The 23,020-nt window shown below is 41.0% G+C and overlaps 1 protein-coding gene across 2 annotated transcripts in view; it reads right to left on the bottom strand.

The window, feature by feature from the left end:
• ssbp2a (single stranded DNA binding protein 2a) overlaps window positions 1–22,530 on the bottom strand; it is a 54,771-nt gene extending 32,241 nt beyond the window's left edge. The window contains exon 1 of one of the 2 annotated variants that reach the window (XM_044197740.1): window positions 22,381–22,530. In XM_044197740.1, coding sequence (XP_044053675.1) covers window positions 22,381–22,436 — 56 coding nt within the window. In that variant the 5' untranslated portion in view covers window positions 22,437–22,530. Of the gene's footprint in view, window positions 1–580; window positions 667–22,380 lie in introns of those variants that run through there. The other variant, XM_044197739.1, reaches the window with a different exon arrangement.
• Between the last annotated feature and the right edge of the window lie 490 nt (window positions 22,531–23,020).

Raw genomic sequence — 23,020 nt, 5'->3', positions numbered from 1 at the left:
GAGTAAAAAACAGGTTAAAAAAATATGAGAAAATGGGACATTATAGAGAGTGGAGGCAGATGTACAGTAAGAGAGAGACAGTTAAGAGTGAGAAAAATTTAAAGTCTTGGTTTTACAAGCAGACAAAAATTCAAGCAAAAATTAAGCATCTGAAATCCCCCAAAGAGTCACCTTACGTATCCCCAAGTCTGAACTTTTTTGAGTTTCAAGTCTTTCTCATTAATGTTTCCCGACCATCTCTGTCGAACTTTGGGGCCAGAAAACAACTGCTTTGGGACACAAGACAATTATACTTCCTACTCCATATTTAAGAAAAATCCATATTTAAGAGGGAGTTTCTCGCAGGATCACCTAAAAATAAAGATGAAGGAGCCTACGCATGGGTAGGAATTGCCAAGCAGCTCCAAGATGCAATGTGCAGGGACGTGTGAGGGCGTCACAGTCCGTTACAAATCTCATGAGAAACAGAAAGACACACACCAGCTTAGGAGCACTAATCATCTCCCGAACGCAAAACAGGCAGGGCAACCTTTTAAGACATTTGAAATTCACGCAACATTATGCTAAATCTAAAACCCACCTGTTTGAAGAACAAACAGCATAGTGATAAGAGTAGGCTTGGTGGGACCGCACTGTAATGCACCTCCCCATCGTGCCTCAGGCTCTCCACAGTCTTCCTTCCATGGCTTTGATCACAGTAAGAATTAATTACAGGCTTGATTTGTTAATCAATTCTCCTCCCAGTGTGTCTGTGCTGGTACTAACAGCAACTTAGAGAGGGGGTGTGGGGGTGGGGGTGGGTCTATAAATACATGATAAACATTGATTCACAGGTGATCAATAGCAGATCACACTGACTCCTAACGGCTCCCTGTAGATATGGACCGGGAGTCCATGGACACATATTCAGTGTACATGAATAATGAGAGGTTTGTCATGAATTTGACAAAGAGGCCAATGAGCAGGTACATTTGTGCTAGATCCTCACATTTCAACTAAAATCAATATCAACCAGGTTAGGGGCTGTTTGGTGTGATTTGTGAGGTGCTCGACAAACAAATTCTTTGAAGTGTTTGCATATTCCCGTGATGTACTGTACATAAGTAAGCAAACCTTTATTTGTATAGCACACACACATAAAAAGTGCTTCACACACACACCAAAAATATAAATGAATAATTAAAATAAAGATATATTACAATACAAAACACAGCACAAAACCAAACTGAAACAACCCAAAACATAAGACAGGGATGGAGATCTATAAAAAGGCTTGCCTATAGAGATGTGTTTTTAGAAGCCGCTTAAAGCAGTCCAAAGATTCAGCAAATCTGATAGTTTGTGGAAGATTATTCCAGAGGGTTGGGGTTAAAACAGCAAAGGTGCGATCACCTTTTGTTTTGAGATTGGAGCGAGGGATGGATAAAAGTCCGAGATTTGAGGATCTGCGTGGTCGAGAAGTGGAATGAGGAGATCAGATCAGAAATGTAACCGGGGGCAAGGTCATGCAGAGCCTTATATGTAATCAACAGGATCTTGTAGTTTATTCTGAATTTTACAGGAAGCCAATGGAGGGATGCAAGAACAGGGGTACTGTGGGACCGACGGCTAGTTCTAGTTAGTAGCCTGGCAGCTGCATTTTGAACAAACTGTAAATGATTTAGAGCAGCTTGACTGAGGCACATGTAGAGGGAATTACAATAATCGAGACGGGAGAAAATGAGAGTGTTGATTAATTTATTTAGCCATATTAGAAAATAGTTAGAAGTTGCTGTACAATTTGTGTAAAATTTTGATATATATGGTTTCAACCTACAGTTATTTTTTATTACTGACTAATCTGCCAATTATTTTCTCAATTAATCAATTTATCATTGTCGATAAAATGTCAGAAAACAAATATAGTGGTGGCATAGTGATATTGCATTTGTCAGACCAACAGTCAAGACCCAAGACCCAAAGATACAAAGATTACTATTATATATGCCAAAGAAAAGAATCACATTTGAGAATGTTTGGCATTTATACATGAAAAATGAAAAACATGATTAGTTGATTATCAAAATAGTTGCAGATTCATTTCTGTTAATCGACTAATTGATTGATTGACTAATCGTTTCATCTATACATCTAGATACAATATACAGTAGATGCAGAAAACTTAAATTGAAGCATGACACAGCAAAGCTTTGACCTGGAGCTTGGTGCGTCTGCGTATGTTTGTGTGTACACGTGTATGATTGTGTATTGTCAGGTGTGAAGGATGGTCACATCGGGACAGCAGCTGTCCTAGAACCCCCACCGAAAGGTGCTACCAGCCTGCAGTAGCTGATCCAGACTCCTCTTATATCGAGGTAAAAATAAACTCCCCAGACAGCCCTGTCTGCCTGTCTGAAGATGATGGACTGCACACCTTTCTGCTCTGCACACAGGTACTCTGCCCCCTCCTTCATTTCCATCACTCTCACTCTCCTCAGTCTCCGCTCTTCCTCCTCTCTCTCCTTTTCTGTCTTGGTGGCGCTGCTTTCTTTTGTGCACTCTTTTTGGTAAGAGGCCATGTTTGTTTAATGATGAAAAGTATGAAGGGAAGCAGCAGCAGATCCTCTTCCTCTCTATCCTTCCCTCTCTCTGTTCCCCCCATGGCCTGGCAGTAATGTTTAACCAAAGAGATAGAGACAGAACGTTTCACAGGGACAAGGTTAACGGAACAGTGAGAGGCTTGACAAAACTCTTGACACCTCGACAACTGAACATGAATAAAAGATGCACCCATTTTTTTTTAAGGCACTGCACAACTCTGAACATTTCTAGGAACAAACTCGTTTGGTTGCTCTGTTCTGCATTGTTTTCCTGTCAACCTGTCTAAATCTGTCACTCTACTCTGTGAACCCTAACATCAGCTACAGCAGCAGCAGTATAGATCTATATATTAATCTTGAAAGATCTCATGTATCTGCAATGAATACAGTCACAGCGACGATGACAAGTCTGATGGACTGCATGAATGAATGCACTGTGTAAATTAAGAAGTGAAAGCTTGTTCTTAGTATGCATTGGCCTGTATCCAGTCAGCTATCTATTTCCACACAAAAACATAGCCTCAATCAGTAGCTGTCTGTGAGTCAGACTGAAAGGTTTGACCTGTGATTGATTTCACAGGAGCTGTAAAATGTGACCTTTGGCCCTGATATAGAGAAAGGGTCGAGGAAAGGGAGGAAACACAGGAAAGGTGGAAGGATGAGAGGGCAGCAGTGGGCAGAAAGGTGATTCAATGAAAGAATGAGGTATCAGAGGTAAGCAGGCTAATGCAAGTTTTGGAGTAAATGTGAAAGGAAAGGAAAAACAAAGGAGGTCCTAACAACGGTTTAAATGCACTGACACTTGCAAAAATACACATAAATCAGACTTAAACCACTCCTCTCTCTCTCCCTCCTATCTCTTCTTTATTTAACATGCACCAACAGAAGGCAGAGTTGAAACAGGACTGATAAGCAGACAGCAAAGCAGCAGAAGGCACTTTGTTAGCATCCAATATCTATTGAACTTAAACTCAAAACTACTAATTTCCTCAAAGACGAGTGATAGGCTTTGAAAACACAAAACCCTCTCATGCCGCTCTGTCATTGTTCAGTTACCACTTGTTCAGTTGAGCCTCCCGCTGATAAAAAAACAAAAAAACAAAAGCACCCAACTATGTGGAACTCAACTGACTGACAGAGTCAAAATACTGAGCGGAGATAAGGTTTGAGGATTAGAGGACTGGGGACTGTTCAAGGTTAAGAATCCTCTAAATTTCACACAATAAAGTGAAAGCATTACAAAGTCTCTCTTGTCATTAAATAAACTGTCACTTTAAATAATCTCTGCATTAGGATTTGAGGTAAAAGTGCTTAAACTGAGGAATCCACTGCATTTATAATAGTTTTTGACTCCATATTAGTCCCTTCACATTAAAGCTCTTTTGATGTTTGGACATACACCACAAAATTGAAGACATTTTTTATTTCCTACCTGTCTACCCTGGTAATTTGTGTTGTAAATAAGAACCACTTTACATTAATCACAACTGCAACCAGGATGATTGAAGAGATCAGGTGCCTCCCACTTTGCTTCCTCTTCCTATGTGCTAAACTGTGTGTGGGTGTACAAATGCACATGTGTGTGTTTCATGTGAGGTAGTGGTGGTGAGTGGGTACAAGTAGAGAAGGTGGGGCAAAGGGGGGGGGACTGTAAGACCCACACCTGACCCTTTCTCCTTCAAATTCAAGTGGTTTTGTCTTCTGTGAGTCACATTTAATTAAATTCATATTTGCAAGCGACCCCCATCCTGACTGCTCCTGTAAATCTGCACAAGACCAGAGAGCTGGCGAGCTTGAACAGTCAGAGACAGAGCTTAGCTTAATGAAGGCAGCAGGCAGAAACAGTGACCAGCTTCTGTGTTGCCTTGTTACTGAGCCGTACAGAGAGGAGAGCAGGGAGATGAAAGTAGCTTGGAACTCAACCACAACCTCGTCTTAAGGCAAAGACATGAACCAATTTTCCAAGATCAGCATTTAGGAGAGACCAGTAGATCACTGCTAATCAATTTACTGCCATGGCAGTCTAGCAGACCTTCAAGTCACAACAGACAATGGCTTCAGTGATTGGATTTGCCTGTTATAGATTAGCTCCAGAGTATTTCACCCTTGTTAAAGATGAAATGGAAAAGTGATTATACTTCTGATCTGAATCGGCATGTTAATTGACATATTCACAGGACTTGCTATTATGCTGACATAGCCTATTAACACATATTTGACCAGGAAAATTGAATTAAATGTTAAGTATTTGAAGAGAAAAGTAATAAAATCCTAAATAAATTATTGCCTGTAAACATGCTATCCCCATCAGTGATGCACAAGTCACCTCTTCAGTAAATGTATAAAAATGACATTAAACCAACAATACAATACCTCCCACAGTATGTTAGTTGTATATAGCATTTCCTTATACTGCATTATTGGTAAAGCTGTCTGGTGCAAGTCACATTTTTTCTTTTATAGCTGCACATATTTTTCTGTTAAAGCTGCAGCTGGAGATATTTTTTCTGTAAAAATACACTGTCTCATCTGCCACAAAGTAGAAATAAAATTCTGGTGTTGGGTGTGGGCAGTGGAAGGAAATCGTCTCTACCCACAGGAAGTGATGAATACAAACTGTCTCCTAAGCAGCAGTTAGAGATGGTCAGAAAAAGATGTACAAGAGCACGCTCAGTGCTGTTTATTGATGTCATAGATTAACATTAGCATTCACTCAGAGTCTTGTTTCTGGCCATCTGATGAATGTAACTTCTTTTAGCTCTGTTTTGCTCTCCACCAACTCCTGATCTGGCTCTTTAGCTGCTAAATGCTCCATTTTCTTCACCAGGTAGTCGCTGACTTTGGCTGCCTGTCGTTTGGTGCTGGGCAGGTAGTGTATATTGGGTTTTTAGAGCTTTTATGCAAAAAAAAAAGCCTGGAAATGACACTCATAAGAGCAGTAAAACAGTTAAGTTGCAGGCCGGAAGACTAAAACAAGAGTTAAAATACGGTAAAACACTGTGTAGAGCTGAGGGAAACGGCTGAGTTGGATTTTAATTCTCTGTGGGTTCACTACGAGTGACCTCTTTCATATTACATATAGTCATTTTATCCATTGCCAATACAAAAATATTCATTATAGCAGTTTTAAGTCCAATTTTAGAACAGTTACCTGCTGCTGCTAATAACCAACCTCCAAAGTGAAGCTTATGATATGCTATGACTATCAAGATACTGTATGTATATAGGTATGAGTTTGTGACTTTACTTGAGTACTCGATCAGTATGATTTATCAAATATGGAAATTAATTGATTAAAATAAGACCAGTGCTGTCTGAAGCATAACAACTGAAATGCGTTGTAAATATAGTGCCAACACATCAGCAAGGCCATTCTTCTAGGTTTTAAAACTGGAGCAATATTGCTTTCTAAACTTTCCCTCTTAGGCCTTTATTATAGTCTTTCAGTGACACGTGTTACACTGACATTGGCAGCAGTCAATGTGAATGGCACAACATGTCATCAGACCTGGCTTCGCGACCTCGGTTGAATATTGGTCAAACGCTATGTTACTCTGGTGAACTGGTATTTGCACTAGGGATGGGAGCATTGTTAAATGTTATTAATAATGACGTGAAATGCATGTAACTGAATACCTGAGTGGTCTAAAAAATAGAGTGAGAATAAGAGAGAAACAAAATGTAATTATGTGCAGTAGTTTTGCAGTTATATTTATGGAACAAGAGTTGCAGACTAGAGTCTCTGGATGGTGTCAACCAGGGATCAAACTGCCATTTCTTATATGAATGGGACAAAAACAGGTTGAACACATGTTCAGTAGAGTGAGTTATACACAGATTTCCTGTATTAAACAATAGTGTAAGATTTTAGTCTCCTATTTTTGGGAGAATTTGACAAGTGATTTCTGGATAGACAAATGAATGAAGGAAAAATAAGAACAAACAGCCAGAGAGTGAAACATCCCCCCCCCCATTCCACCACGGAAGAAAATTACAGAAAGAGAGAGAAAATGAGGGAAAGAGAGTGATGGGGTGACAGGAGCGTAGCAGAGAGAGATGAAAGGTTCTGGTGAAGAGAAGAGAGTGAAGAGGGGGGGATTAGAGAGACAGAAAAAAAAGGCAGATGAGGAGGATGGAGGTGATGGGTGCGAGCGGATGAGCCCCAAGATGAATACTCATGAGATCTGTAAACTTTCATATTCTAATGTTGAGGATTCTCACTGAGCGTTGTCTCAGTTAGCCAAGCACCCTGCTGTGACCTCCTTCTGCAAATTAACACAAAACCCCACAACGAAAACAGCCAAGCTAAACTAGACCCGATTCCTACCATTCACTATGAGAAAAAGCAAATGACTACATGAAAACATAACATACAGTAGGACAGAATGAAAGATACATTGGCATACTATGCCTTGGAGTATGCACTGAATTTCATTATATTTTTATAGATGAATTTCAGTGGGTTCTGTGTGAGAGGTAATAACAATGGCGAAGTAATCCTAGATTGAACTAAGTCACAGTCAGGAAGTTGAAATACTGTAATTATCTCCTGGATATGCTTACCTACTATAAAAGACTAAATTGCTGCTTTAAATCTCTGCTGTGTGTGTTCAAAGCAAAGAATAATGTTAGTAAAAGTGACACTGTGAAGTATCTGAGACCAATATTGTCTTTAAAGCACTTTGCTTTCAAGCAAATGGAACACTTCACCGAGTAATAAAGCAATAAGGAGAAATAAAGTGACTCCTTCAAATTTTCCATGGACAAAATAGTAGTAACACCTTACAATAAATTAGACCTGCAGTAAACTCCAGTTTGGTAAAGCTCATAAAGTTTAGTTATAGCATAATTTTCAATGCTGTACCTGTATTTTGTGTCTGTTGATAATAAAATATCTCATCATGTGCCTTTCATTCTGATATATATATTTGGGAATTTAAAAAATCCAATAAAGATATACGGCTAATAGTTTTTAACTTAAATACATAATGCAAATGAACAATATTGATATCCCTAGATTTGTTTACAAAAAGACATTTTACAGTGTAAAAATCTACTTTCAGTGCTCTCTGATGGACAAACTATGTAATGGTGACACTTTTTCTAATAAAACCTAGTTTGGTATTTCTGCACTGCAATTTCTTGTTACTTATTGGCCGACACATACACCGATAGCGATATATCTGCTATAAGCTAATATCGGCTGCTATATCTATTGCTTTCAGCTTAACATAGACTGATTGACTGGCTCTCTTGCATGAGGCAGTGGTAAAGACCTGTTATTTACAGTGGTTTACTCCTTTTTGTTTGTGTCCTTGCCCACTGACAACACTGTCCTCTCATGATATGACACTGCAGGCCACAGGACACTTGTCTTTGACAGACGTAGGATCATCAACATTATCATCATCATGCCCGTTATAGAGCGACGCCAAGCAGGCTTTCATTCTGCAATCAAGCTTCCAAAAGCCCAAACAGACGCCACCTGTGGATGAGGAGAGCGTTGGCAGCTCTGCCTCCAGACAACTCTGGCGAGAATAGAGAGGGACCCCGCCATAAAAGAGAGTGCAGCGATCAAGCTGCTGCCCCTGCTGAGGACAGCCCTGTGTGTGACAGCCAAATACTTTCCCTGATTAATCAAGCCTAGCAGCGGGGCTTTACGTGCCATTAAGAGCCCTGCTAAATGACTTCACTTCATTCATTAAAGTGGAGCATCCTCTGCGGGTAGAGTGGGCTCTGCTTGCCAGACAGACAGACAGACAGACAGACAGACAGACAGACAAGTGAAAGCTGGGAGAGAGATGGTGGTAGGGCAGCGATGAGGGTGGCGGGGGCACTGAGGCAAGATAAACAACGACAAATATAGACCCATTACAATGCTGAATAATTCATCTTATATGCAGGGCTTCAGGAAAACAACAGAGAAAAAAAAAACAACAGCCCAAACAACCATGGGGATTATGGAACCTTTATACAGTGAAGAGCGTCTTCAAAACAGGGCTATTTATGCACACACCTTGTCTGGGAAAGGTACAGCTTACACCGTGTGTGCTTACACTCGTCTGCAAGCACACAATACATGCACAAATGAGGATACGTACAGTAAAAATCACACACACACAGTTTGAAAGAGGCAAAGAGAAAAAGCCAGAAAAGAGGAAGATTATGGAATTCAAAGGCAATGATACACACTGATAGTATCGAGGGAAGGACAAGGATAGGTAATTTTCCAGTCAACAGCGAGATAAAGATGTAGCGATGGAGAGAAAGATAAAGAGATAAAGATTAGCAGCAACAAGAGGACTAGAGGGTAGAGAGGAAGAGAAAGAGCAAGAAGAGTGAGAGAGAGACAGACAGAGAGAAGGAAGAGAGTAAATGATTAATGAAAGGAGCTGGGAAGCGCAGTGAGGGGAGGTCAGGACAGAGCAGAATAGGAGTGATGCTGCAGCCTGTAAGCAAAACTGAAAAGGACAATATTAAGAACATGCCTGCTGCTGTCACACCTTTATCAGACAGGATCTCTGAGAGAGACTGAGCTGGTATTAGGCTGACGCATCCCTTTAACACTAGATTTACACAAGCGGAACTGAACCCAACGTGCAAACACTGTGAGAACAGGAGGCTGAATTGCAGTCTGTGAAAGAAACAATTTCTCCCCTTTTAATTTATAAAGACAAAACCTAGTTGGTTGCTATGCCTTTGAGAGGTTTTGTGTTGATATTTACCCAATAGAGTGTGATTATAGCATAATACAGCTAATGCAAGGGCATCAAATAACATCAAAACCTACATGTAGATCAAGTTTATATCATCATGTAGAAGAAAACAGCCATCAACATTGAGATGATTTATTATTTAAGCGTGACAAGACTGTACAGAGACTTCCATTAGACTCCTTCAACTTCTGGCGATATCTCAGTCAAATACATGCCTTCAATTAATCCCCAACTGGCAGTGTGCTGTTGCTCTATCACTGGCTGCTCGCTGATGCATTTCTAATTGGTATTTTTGCTGATGGTCACAAGTTAAATCTATATTCTCCATTACCCTTCCACAGCATCCCTTGGGGTCTCTCTAATGGCTCCTGCTAAAGGCAGAGCACTTGCATTGAGATATTCATATAAGTGTATTCTCTCTGACGCTGACTGGCTTCTGCGTGGACTTCAGCTACAGGTTAGGTGCATAGTCGAGAGCTGGGAGGAGCAGTTAAAAGTTCACTCCAGCTTTGAAGATTAACAAAACACGTGTCATAATCCCGCATGGAAACAGCCTGAGGAGAGACACTCATACTCAAATAAACTGTGCTTTATCTGCTCATGTTCCCTGTTTTGTCTCCACTGAGATGGTCTCACACGCTGCTTTGCTGAGCAAATGTTTGTGGTAGCCTTTATCCCTCTCACTTCCACAACACATAGTAAAGCCCTTAGTGGAGCATTGGCTGGGTGACAGGCCTGAATGCTCCAGCTTGGCAAAAATCAGTGTAGCTACGCTGGCTGACAACGGTCGGGGTGAACAGAGCTGGCTGACTTCAGAACTGTGTGAGAGGTTGACCAGCCACACAAATAAAATCTCTATGACATTACACAGGTGGCTGATAAAAGTTGTCACATTAGTTAACTGCCCTCGAGGGATAATGTTGTTGACATGCAGCATTATACTGTATGCCCTGCAATCAGCTGATAAATACATTAAGAAGAAATGTTTTTCATAGTTCATCACATAATAAAGACGCAAAATCATACATGCGGCTGTGAACAGTGAAGTAGCTATCAGGGAAATGTTTCTCCTGCAAAGTGAGGAATTTGCCAGTAGAAAGGTGAAATGTCATGCGTAGTACAAGTCACAAGAATGAAGCTCATATCCTGACAGAGGGGAAGACTTCTGCGTTCTTTGGCTTACCTCAGTGTAGACCTTGTGTTTACCTTTCATTAACTAGAGATCTCAGAATCCTTTCCTCCCCCTCCCTACCCTTGGGACAGTCCAATGCAAGGTGAACATAAATGCTGTAAAACAGCCACTTGAAAGACAAAGACTTGAAACAACAAAGATTATAATGTTTGAGTTATAAATTGTTTAAAAGATGCGCAAGAACAATGTGCAGTTTTTGTTTATTTATATTAACATATTTGCTTGACTTATATTTTTTTGGCCACTCAATGGCAAATACTCACCAGAGCCCCTATGCAACATAACTTTTTTTGAATTCTGCTGATCAACTAATCAATCAATCAACTACAATGTTGCAATAAACAGTCACCGAATATGCTTTTTGGATCCTTTATGAGAGAGAAGAAGAATGTACACAAGATGAATAATGTGAGTTCATGCAATAACCCAAGCTACATGGTGAACAGGACGGAGACTGATAACAGCAACTTATCAAGATATTCTGACCACAAGTCCAACTGTAGTTGCAATCCTCCACCCTGTGTTGTAAGGACAGCGCAGTGTTTGTCTCCAAAAGACTACACCCAAACCTGGTTATCATCGAATATCTTGGGCATAAAAAATAGAAGACAGATAGAACACAAAGTCTAACCGAGAGAACAGAAAGTAAACTAAATGTAAGCTAATGTGTAAACCACATTCTCTAATTGAGATAAACTGTTGAAATGTCTTTGCAGGGGCAGTTTAATTAAATAATTGTTACATAACTTGAAATGAAAAGTATAATGTAATGTAAAATATAGACAAGAAACAGTCTTTTACTTAAAATAAGGACTGAGCTGATGCTATAATCCAGAATAATTATAAAATAGCAGAGAAGTTCAGTGTCACACAGTTATTGTCATGACTGAACCTGTGAACATTAGATATAGTTTCTTAGTCACAGTCATAAAATTACAGTATAACAAATGTATAACGCTTCTAGAGCAATATAATTAAAAGTGTTGGTGTATGAATGTCTCGACTAATAATAAAGAAATGATGTGCAGTTACAGCCTCATGTTACGTTAGATATAAAAAAATTACTTCTAGAAAAATGGCCGCATGTATTGGATCAGTACAGTTTAGGTACCGAAATCAATATTGTGAGAAAAAAAGTGGGATCTCTAAGCAGGTATTGGTATGACTTCACTACATGCAGTTATTAATCTGCTATTTTAGGGCTGCAACTAACAATTATTTCATGTCATTGATTAATCTGTCGATTATTTAAGGTAATGTCATATTGCTTGTTTTATCAGACTAACACTCCAAAATGTAAAGATATTCTGTTTACTATAACACAAAGGAAAGCAGGGCATTGCTAGAACTAGGTAATGTGTGGTATTTTTGATTGAAAAATGACAAACTTAATCTTTTCATTGTTTTCATTCACAGTTCTAGTTGACAAGATCCATTAAAATAAGTGTACTTTTTTCTGTTTTTTGTTTATGCTCCTGCTTCATGTCACTAGAATGGCTGCAGTCAAATAAGTGTATGCCTTGATGATGGCATAAGAATATTGACAAATTCATCATTTTGCTTTGTGTATCAGTGAAAACACCGGCTGTGAGTTCAGTGGGTGGTGTGTACCAGACTACAGAGACTGACTGGTGGCAGCTCTGGCAGGATACACTCCCCCACTCGCATTTCAAAAACAGCAAATTAGTGCAGCTGCAATTAAGACTTGAACAGACAATACAATAAAAAGGAAGCCTGACACAGGCACAATCAGACAAAGTGAAACAGTTCTTGTTCTGTCAGCAGTGCAGAGACTCTACTGTCTCACAGAGCAGACAACAATGCCTAAGGCTGAGATAACAGGAAATGCCAGCTTATCAGAGAGAGGGAGAAACAGAGAGAGGTGGTGAGAGAGCGTGATGGGTAGCTCACTGTTTACCAACAGACTAATTGAGCAAAAATCCACTTGTGTCCTTTATATAACAATCGGTCGTTTGCACATTGGTTTCAGCCAGTAACATATTTTCTACAAGTGAAATTTGTTTGCAGAACATGTAAAGTAGATAAATCAAATAAAAGCGGAGGCAAATCCATCACTTTCTTAATTTGAGTTCCATTTCATTGGCTTTGATTTGTTTAGATTGAGTCACCTCTTGTGGGGAGTTTGTTTAATTTCACAGCTGAAAGAACACCAATGATTTTTAGGAGTGTTTTCCTTGTTCAACTTTCTCTACAAGCTATTACAGTAAATCTTTAATGCAATACAGCCATAAAGCCCAGAATATTTAACTGCTGTTTACAGAGAGAACTTAAGAGTTTGATGACAACACTTAGTGATCATATGAGGTTAATTACTGTATTCTTCTAGGTCTATTTTCAGAGTTTCACAGGAATAGGGGAGTTTAATGGATTGTAGGTGTAGAGGCTACACTGAGCAGTTCTACATGTAACAAAAAATCCCCAGCTCTGTATACAAAAATATTAGAAACACGTGTCAGTATAACACAAAGCAATACAACAGAATTGCAAGAGCCCACAGTGATGTCCTCAAATTGCTTGTTTTGTCCAAACAACAGTCCAAAACCCGAAGATATTCAATTTACTATTACGTAGAGAAAAGCAGCAAATCTTCACATTTGAGAGGCTTGAACCAGCAAAGGTTTTTGATCGATAAATAACTTAACAAATTAGTTGATTATCAAAATATGATGAATTGTCGATTGACTAATTGATTAATCAACTGGTCATTTCATGCATATAAAAAAGGACAAGTAATTGTAGAACAGATCTAAAAAAATGACCATAAGCTGAATCGACACCTCTCTGAAACAAAAAAAACACGAACACTAACTTTCATGAAGGATACCTCGCAGGACTGTGGTATTAGACGACGTTAGCTTTAGCTAGGTGTAACTAATAAACTGGCGACTGAGTGTGTGAGTTCTATAAAAAACAAACACACACAATTGCCTTCATTTAGTCGCTTTTGCTACGCCAGTCAATCTTCCCATTCTAGCAGAGTGCATATAGGGTTTACAATAACGCTGGCAGATTTACCACTGGAATTCCTGCTGAAAGATTTGATCAGTTGTAGCTAGCTAGCTAATTAAGCTAACGTTAGCTTCAAGAGTTGGTTGAAACATGTCTGCCTGACTCTTTAATGTTTCAAGCCGACTCGTATTAAAACAAGAACCCTTTAAAAGAGTTCTTAAATATGCACTTGGTGGCTACATACATGATATTGTGCTGAAAGCTGCATATCCCAGGCAAAAAGTCAGCATCCTCACCTGTTGATGATCCATAAAACACAGAAATAAAGGAACAGCATCGTTCTTGTATAGCAGTGTAATCACAGTACAGTACATAGTCAGTCATAGTATTTTAAGTATGAAAAGGAAAAATATATCAGACTGTTATTTTGTTGGACGATCAGTGTCTGGGGGAGGGGTTTAGCAAACGGTCAGTTGTGCTATATACCTCATTCTCTTTTACACACTTACACATATGTAACGCACGCACACACACACACACACACACACACACACACACACACACACACACACACACACACACACACACAGTGGGGCTGAGGTGTTTCCTTGTTGTCATCCTCTAACTGAGCCTGGCCGATGCCTCCCTGTCGTACAGTAGTATGCAGGACCTGGAATGTCACTCTTCTCTCCCGCCTGCTCTGCAGACCATCCAGTTACACACTGTCATTGTTCAGCTCACACAATGCAACATTCCACAATCAGCAGTAACTCCAACAAAACCAGAGGGAGAAGGAGACGACTGGGAGGACGTCACTGCTCTAATCTTATAGGATTAGAATTCCTTTCTACGGGATCTAATAGGCCTCTATTCCTTTGAACAACAAAGCTTCGAGATGAGATAAAAAAAACAACTGATACAGATGAAGGCAATCTAGAGCAATTTAGGGAAGAATGTGAGGCTATTAAGGCCTGCACAGAGGCTCTAGAGGAAGTATAAATAAATGACTAACCATTGAGAGAAATACATCTTGCTGCAACATGAGGTTGTATAAATTAGCAGTAACATTTATGCACCAATATGTCTGTAAATGAATAATACCATTTAAAAACAAGACAAAACACACACAAACATGTGCTAGTTGTCCTTATTCCCAGTTAGTTAACTTCCATTGCTGGAGCTATCCTGATGAACAGCCCCACTGTTGCCCTGCTCTGCACCTTGTGTCACTCATTTATCCTTCCTGCTTCTCTGTGGTTGAGAAATGGCATTTAGTGGAGAAAAGGCAAGAACTCAATGTCAAAGATTTAAATCCTCAGCAAGAGGATATACTGCCTTGCATTCAGAGGGGGGAAAATGTCATGGAGGACTTTATACGGCTCAGTGGACAGACATCCTGTATGTGGTCATGTAAGGACGGTACATTTATAGAGAATTAAAGTGAAGAACTCTGTGGCTTAACTTCACAAAACAGACAAGGGACAATTGAGGCCAAGTCATAGAAGAACTGAGGGCTATGCAGACAGAAGGCATAGTAAGAGAATATGTGTGTTTGTGTGTGAGTAGGAGAGAGAGGGATACAGAGAGAGAGAGTGTCTGAAGCAGTTCCTAAGCCTGGCCGTCACGCATGCTTAACCTTGCGCTAGCGCCTGTGCGATGCAGCTTGCATATCAATGATGGAGGAATATCAGCAGAGGCCTCCAACCAACCTCCACTATACTCGGCAGGCAAGGGAGGCACAGCATCCGCACTTACACTATGGCACTTACAATAGAAATGGAAGATAAAACACACTGGTGAGCACAAGAGCAGTTGTCATGCAAGTAAAAGTGAGTGTGACACAGTTGACTTATGTTGATAAAAAAAAATAGGGGGGAAATGCCTATTATACATTACTGGTAAAGTAAATAAATGAAGATGCTAAAATAATTTATGTTTCTGACAGAAATGTTGGACTGCAAATCAGAAAAATAAAAAGGAGGCAGTAAGGCTTTTCTGAGCGGAGCCTATAGACAGTAAGTGTTGTTTCCACCAACAGCATTCAGTTTTGGCTGGAACTGTCAGGTTACAGGAAGAGCTTTGAGGAAGCGTCCCTACTGTACTGTGGTTTGGAGCAAAGCTGTGCATATTTGGTGTCACCAGGGGCAACAAAAAACTTCCTGACAAAACCACAAATGCTACCACTAACAACATGAACAAAGCCTGACAGCATGGATTGCAGTTCCCAGTCATGGTCAACAAAGCATACTATGAAATGCCCCTGCTCCCTGCTTCATGTCTCACACTCATCCACAGTGCACTGATCTGAATCCTCCACTCCCCAAATGTCAGTATCTCAATCCCAAAGATAAACCTGATACACTAACTATTGCAGAGAGGAGGAGCGGGTTCCTTGAAGAAATGCGAAGAGAAGACAAGAGAAGGCAAAGGAAAGATATGATGTGATGGTGTGTTTCTAATTAAAACAGAAGCATTCAGGGACACCCATGGGGTCCTGAGGGACCAGCACCGGGTGATAAACTCACTCATCCGTACCCTCCTTTTTTTGGGGGGGGGGTGATAAAAGACTTTCAGGATGCTGTTCCCTCTCCTCCTCTCTTCCCCTTCTTTGCCACATGCTATCTGATGCAGACGGAGGCCTTTTGTCATGTCGATCCTTCCCAAGGACCCCAAGGCGTCCTGTAAGGGTGCCTTCTACAGGGTCCTCTCTGTTGATTGACACGTCACCCGTTTTTTTCCTCTGTGTCGATCAGAGGCTGTCTCCCCCCGCCACACACAGCTCAATAAGAGGCCGCTGCTTTGATAGCAGTTCTGTGGCAAGTTACATCTCTGGCAGCAGGGATAAGAGAGAGACTAGGAGGGATGCCAACAGATAAAAGAGGACTTTTAACAGCCTGTATGTGTTCAGCAGGTTAAAAAGTGTTTCCTATCAGGGCCTTGTCAAACTGTCATCATCACTTTCATTTGAAGACAGCTCTGTATACCCAAGAAAAAAAAAACATATTAGAGCTCCATTTCTTCTCTGGTTTTCTTGTAATCCCAGATTGATGCTAATCTAAAACGCTGTGAGGATTAAATACATTGGCAGCAGTTTTAAGTCGATATCTTTCACTGACCGACAGTGTTGGTGAAAGACAACAATAGAGAGCGGTGACAGTTCCCTGTGTTCTCGCAGTTGTTCACAAGCATCCCATGAGAACTGGAGAGGCAATTAGCTGTGTAATGATCACTGGATGTTGTAGTTCACATTCACATTCACACAGGCAGTGTGACAGACAGATGGAGGTTGATTTTGAGGGATGAAACATATGGGGAAAGTGCTGTAAGCAAGCAGCTCAGATGGGCTTACAGCCTTACACACTCAGCTCTCTATTGACCCAAAACAGCAAAGAGCAGATACAGATACACAGGCATGTTATCACACACTTTTATATTATACTCCATCAACTTAAACAGGGAGGAGCAGAGCTTAGCTAAAGCCAAGACCCACCATGTGGCTCTTATGTACGGGGTGAGGGGTTTATCACTGGGGCTTTTTATTCCGTCACTGGACTTAAGCCAACAGAACCAGGTGTGGCTACTTACCAGTGTAAGTGATCCACAGAGAGAGTGAGATGTGTGTAGAGTGCAGAGGTCTGACACACAGCCATTATGGAGCATTAGAGCATGAGGTCCTGCAGGATATCACTTGACCTGGTCTGACCTGGACACAAAAACTCTCTTTCCCTTTTGATCTTGATTTCATTCAGTTCTGCTTTTTCGTTTTTTTAAACCTCTCAACTGTTGAACTTTTGTCGAATTTTAAATCTGTTTTCCATCATTCAAGTTTGATGCTCATTTTCCATACTCAGCCTCTCATTTTACCCGCCAAGTTGACCAGCAACGTGTTTATCCTCTGACATGCTCTAACAAATGATCTTCCTCTCTCTTTCCTCCAACGAGAATGCCTCTGTCATTTCTCAAGGACACTGAGATGTAGTAAACAAACAAAAAACTCATCAATTACATTCATCAGGTGGCAGCTGGCACAGACAAAATCAGATTCCCTGCACAGTCGATGCAAGGCATTGTGAGCATACAGTATGTGTGAGTGTGAGACGCTGCTCTATTTTTATTGTAGTTCTCCTGTAATGCGACTCACTGTCAGAGCCAGAGTGGCAGCCTGAATTGCTTCTGTCGGATAAACACTCCCAGCATGCACTGCTTTGCCTCAGTCTGCGCAATGCTGCATTGGCAGCCTCCTGGCAGGATTCTGAGGTGTCTCGGTTCAGAAGTAGCTGTGTGTGTGTGTGTGTGTGTGTGTGTGTGTGTGTGTGTGTATGTGTGCAGAATGATGATCCACAGCTCCTGAAATGCTTAAGTCTGCACAAGATTTATGGTTGGCAGCTGAACTACAGACTGAACAACAATGGCACTTATGATAGTTGGACTGTGAGTTTACAGTTTGTGCTTATTAATCTGATGAGCAAAAAAAACTTTCTAGGAAAAAGTCCACAAAACCAGAAAAGTGCTGTATGTCTGTGAGACCAAGAGAAATGGAGAGAAGCGAGAAGCATGTGTGTGTGTGTGTGTGTGTGTGTGTGTTTTAATCAGTGTTTGTTCCATGATTCATTACACACACAAAAAAGGGAAAAAAAGGAATGTGTATAAGTGCTGCAATGCAACTCACTCAGGACCACAATCCCAGAACTATGTGGAATGTCTCCACTAACTGCCAGTGACTGAAACCTACACTCGTTGAACAACTGCAGTACACAGCCAGTGGTCGTGTACTGTCACTCCGAATCAAAATCAAGTGCAGACCGAAACACAGGTACAGCCAGAGAGAGAGAGAGAGAGAGAGAGAGAGAGAGAGAGAGAGAGAGAGAGAGAGAGAGAGAGAGAGAGAGAGAGAGAGAGAGAGAGAGAGAGAGAGAGCTGAACAGTGTTGCTGTCTGAGAACCAGAGAGTGTTCACTACAGGCACATAGGTGTAGAGACTGCTTCATATTGCCTCTCACCCCGCGAGCGCGCACACGCACACACGCACGCCCGCACGCGCACACACACACACACACACACACGGCGCGTAAGAATAAGGAAGACATATTCAAAAATAATCCATAGACCTTTCTGCCAACTGTTTGTGACTGGAACTACTTTCTACTGACGAAAATCAAAACTATTGATGGCTAGGTCAGGGACATTGTTTCTGCACAGACATGTTTATGTTGAGTTTTCAAATGTCATTTTTTAGATCTTTAAAAAACACAAACAAAATTCACCATTCACCTTTACTGAACAGGTGCACTGCTGCACTATTTTCAGAAGCAGATATCTCACAACTGTGGCACATCTAACCTGCATTCATGGCGTGATATCATTAGGGTTATGGAAGACAATATGTGTTTGTTTATTTATGTATTTTTTTGATTTGGGTACACCGATTCTTTAAAACATCCTTTTCTTACTCATCTGCTTCTCTTTATCTGCATATCCTCCTCTGTAAAGGGGACAGATTAAATAAAGGAATTTAATAAGTGATAACAGCTTCAGTGTACTTCGTGAAATGCGTGTCATATTGTGTAATATTCTGTGCAGTCAGGGTTTTCTTACCACATACTTTATGCAGCAAAGGATATACAATCTAGAGCAATGGCAGGTACATGGGCTTAACTATAATGACTTGAGCTTTCATATGTTACAATGATTCTTTAAGCTGAATACCTTAGATGTCAGAAAGTTTTTCATATGAACAAAGAGGTTAACTGATATGCAAAACAATAAGTGGTAATCAAAGAGGGTGGACACAGAGACTATAAATTTCCACAACCAATTTCTTAAGAGAGAGGAAATGAAGCTTCCTTTATTTTGTTTGGTAATCTCTAGCAGATTCTGCATACAGTAAATCGGCACCTTTATACAGTATTTAATGTGCTACATTTTTGTGATTCTCCCGAAGCAAGATTTTTTTTATCACACTTTATTACTTTTTATCTCCAAGTATGCAAACTGCAAAACCACCAGATTAACATTTGGAAATCTGCGATATATTAACCTTGTGGGGCAAAAAAGTATATTCCCAGAAATGCATCTGTAGCAAGGACTCAGCACACAAATCAGATGCTTATCTTGCTCACACACACACACACACACACACACACACACACACACACACAGTGAACAGAGTTGCATAGAGGTCAGTTGCATTTAGAGCTCCTCTACATCTACATGGGTGAGATGCCAGAGCCCTGTGTCTGCGGGGGTCCATTCTGAGGTCAATACTACAACACTGTAAACTAATGATCCAGCAAATTCCCTCAGTCCTGCTCTCTCCCCTCCTTCTCCTTTCCCTCAATCTGTTGTTACCCTCTGTCTCTCCCACTCTCTGATCCCCCGCTGCGCTGCAGAAATGAGAAACAACTGAAGACTCGGCAGCACTTGGCCTGTTCTGCTTCTCTGATACACACCACTGATAAACAAGGCTGCTTGTTAAGAGACAAATGAAACTCTGCCTTGCCTGACTTTTGCCTTTCACTGCATTTTCATCTGGTGTTTTCTTGTCACCCGGTCCTTTATTTTGTCGTGGCCTTGACATTAACGCCCTGTTAATGGAACATCACTCTTGCCTCAAAATGTAAACACAGATAACGAAATGATCTGCAACAACATGGAAGTCTAAATGAAATATGATAACAGTAAGATATAAAAGTAAGAAGTTTAGTGTCTGCAGGAAAGATCTTGCCTGTTTTGATTTCAGAGACACCTCAATCTAGATCAGCACACAAGGACAGTGTAGCATCTCTGGGATCATGTATAAACATCTTTACCAAAACCCTCTATGGAATAGAAATGGCATGTATGTGGTTAGCTGTTAATTTTAACAAAAAGAAAGACTAATCTCCAATATAATCAGAAGATACCGCTGTAGATAGTTCATTTACAATAAATAAACATACTGTATTTGTGGCTGAAATGTTAAGACTCATGCTCAATAACACAAAAGTATTATTTCAATGTTAAACATCGCAAGCAGCTCCAAAAGTGTGGGTCTTTCCCTATGAAAGCTCATGTCTGTCACATCTATGTACAAAGTTTAGGTAGATGTCTCTTCAATATAGGTGAGCTGAGCTGCTCTGCAAACTGTCAGGGGATTTCTGAATAACACTTCTACAGAATAAGTAAGTATCTGCTGTGTTTGACCAACAGAAAAGTTCATCACATACATGCTTACATGTGTTTTTCCTTCTCTGCCTCTGTCAGTGCGTGCAATAAGGCAGCGATAGAGACACACTGTTTAGTCCTATCCTTTTCCTATCGATTGGAGATAAAGAATGGGGCTCAAGGGATGCAGCTGAACACTCAATCACACTGTGGACAAACATGAGGGAACTGGATTCAAAAGACACAATAAATAAGTAGCAGTAGCTGGGAGTAGAGGTGAGACGATTAATCTAGTCTTTTATGGACATACTACCAGGACAAATAACCTTAAAGGACTCTCATAGGTGGCAACAAAGGAAAAATACAAGTTAAATGCAATGGGTCTCTGTCATAAACTCTCTCCTTCTCAGTTGTGGAGGTCCTAACCAGAGAGGCAAACCGACCATAAATGTTTTTGTCTGTTCACAGTCAAAGGCATATCATCAATAAATACATGCTCCTCGTTCCCAGAAGGTGCTGATCCCTGCTCACTGCTCACTGACCATCTGACCCGCAGCAACCAAACAGTACTGAGCAGTCATGCCTGGTTGAATGCAACTGAATGGGGGCTTCAACCTTAAAGCACTCTTACACAGCATCTGTTATTCCCTGTGCATCTAGTTTTGGAACATCTGAATTTAGTGTTAGTTTTCACTTATCATGCATTACAGCAAATAAGCAGTAGTGTTGAAAAGTAGCACAAACAGATGGTGTGCCAAATTGCATCTATAGACTGCATATTTTAACAAGTTTAGGTATTTGGAACAACCTGAGTGGACACGATAATTGTATTAAAACTATATTTTATTGTCACTGACCTGTCAACCTACCAAAACTGTCATAACTGTAAAATGTAAAAGCTCTATCTGATAAGGAAAAAGCCTAATTAGTTCCACACTTGGGTCAAACTCTGTCTGTGGGCAGAAACCGCAGCACAGCCATGACAAGCATTTCTATTAAAACCCGCGTATCTTTGCTTTGCCTGATGCAAACAGAAATTGCTGTACATCCTCTTCCATATGAGCAACTATTTTACAAAAAGTCGGATCGGCTGTCCCTGTCTTGTCAAATGTGGAGACAGATGACTGTCTGCTGTCACACATCTCTCTGTGCTGTAGCGGTGACTGGACTCACGGAGCATTCATGGCATGACAGTCTCTTTGAAAAGCGACATCTCAAAACACACCGCGGCTTGTGAACGGTCAAATGCGTGGACTTTGTTGCCGCTTCTCACTGCCGACAGACGACCGTGAAGATCTAGTTTCTCTCGGCATGTTTACAAAACTGCTACACTGTTAGCCTACTTAGTCTGAACAGTTAAATGCATAACACGCGTAAAACAATGCTAAATTACAAATGAACGTTTAAAATCAAATAGCTCGGAATGAAATGAAATAGACAACAAGCGCAGAAACGCCAACACATCACAGGAGAAGGATGTTGCTGGATTCGAAATAAAAACGTCTTGAACCTGAAATTAACCGGTGAAGCAGAAACTGCGTGTTAAATTCTAACCTACTTTGTCTAATTACAGTAAAACCCCGCCGACAAAATGTCTATCTTTCTTCAAATAATTGAAGCAATCAACTTTCCAAGCCTTGCAGAGCGCTGAGCAGAGAGCCCCATGCCGCTGAGTGTAGCGCCGTGTGCCCTCCCCTACCGCAGCTCCGTGTGTGACTGCCCCCGGCCGCTCATGAACTTCCCTCACAGCCACTGTTTCCTCCCCCATAAATAAAACTTACTTTTCTCTGGCTTGGCTGTCGGACGGCACGTTGCTACTCTTGCCTTTGGCGTACATGCTTGCAGAGAGCTCCGATTGTCACGCACCTGTCAACCCATCACAACCTCCCTGGGCACAGCCCCGTCACCATGGTGACACAAGCAGCGTCGTCTCCCATTGGATGTCCCGCTGTTCAGGACCGCCCGCTCGCCATGGCAACCGCCAGTGAGTGACAGCTGCGTAACCCCGCCCCTGCCAGAAAAAGCTCCACCCCCGTCTCTCTCTCTCTCTCTCCCTGCTTCACTCTGTCTTTCCCTCTGCTTTCCCAGTCTGTCTGTCTGTCAGAGTCTCTCCCATCCCTAACCTGATTGGAAAGGCTCTCCTGACATGCAGACAGACTGACATACACGCACACACACACATCCGCACTCCCTCTCTCTATTCTCCTCTCTCTGTGCAAGGGGGGGATTTGAAACCGTCCAACTAGGATTTTAAACAACTAGCTTTGGCTGTTCCTTTTATAGACAATCACACCCTCTACCGACGCACACACAGCGCACTGCGCAAACAACTCTCGCAAATATGAACAGCATTTGCATTGGTGTTTATTTACAAAGGTGTTAAGACATCCAAATGTGTAGAGCAAAGCATGTTGGAAACAG

This window comes from Siniperca chuatsi, linkage group LG5 (assembly GCF_020085105.1).
Source record: "Siniperca chuatsi isolate FFG_IHB_CAS linkage group LG5, ASM2008510v1, whole genome shotgun sequence".
In the NCBI taxonomy this organism is placed as follows: Eukaryota; Metazoa; Chordata; class Actinopteri; order Centrarchiformes; family Sinipercidae; genus Siniperca; species Siniperca chuatsi.
This window is presented reverse-complemented; position numbering and strand designations above follow the sequence as displayed.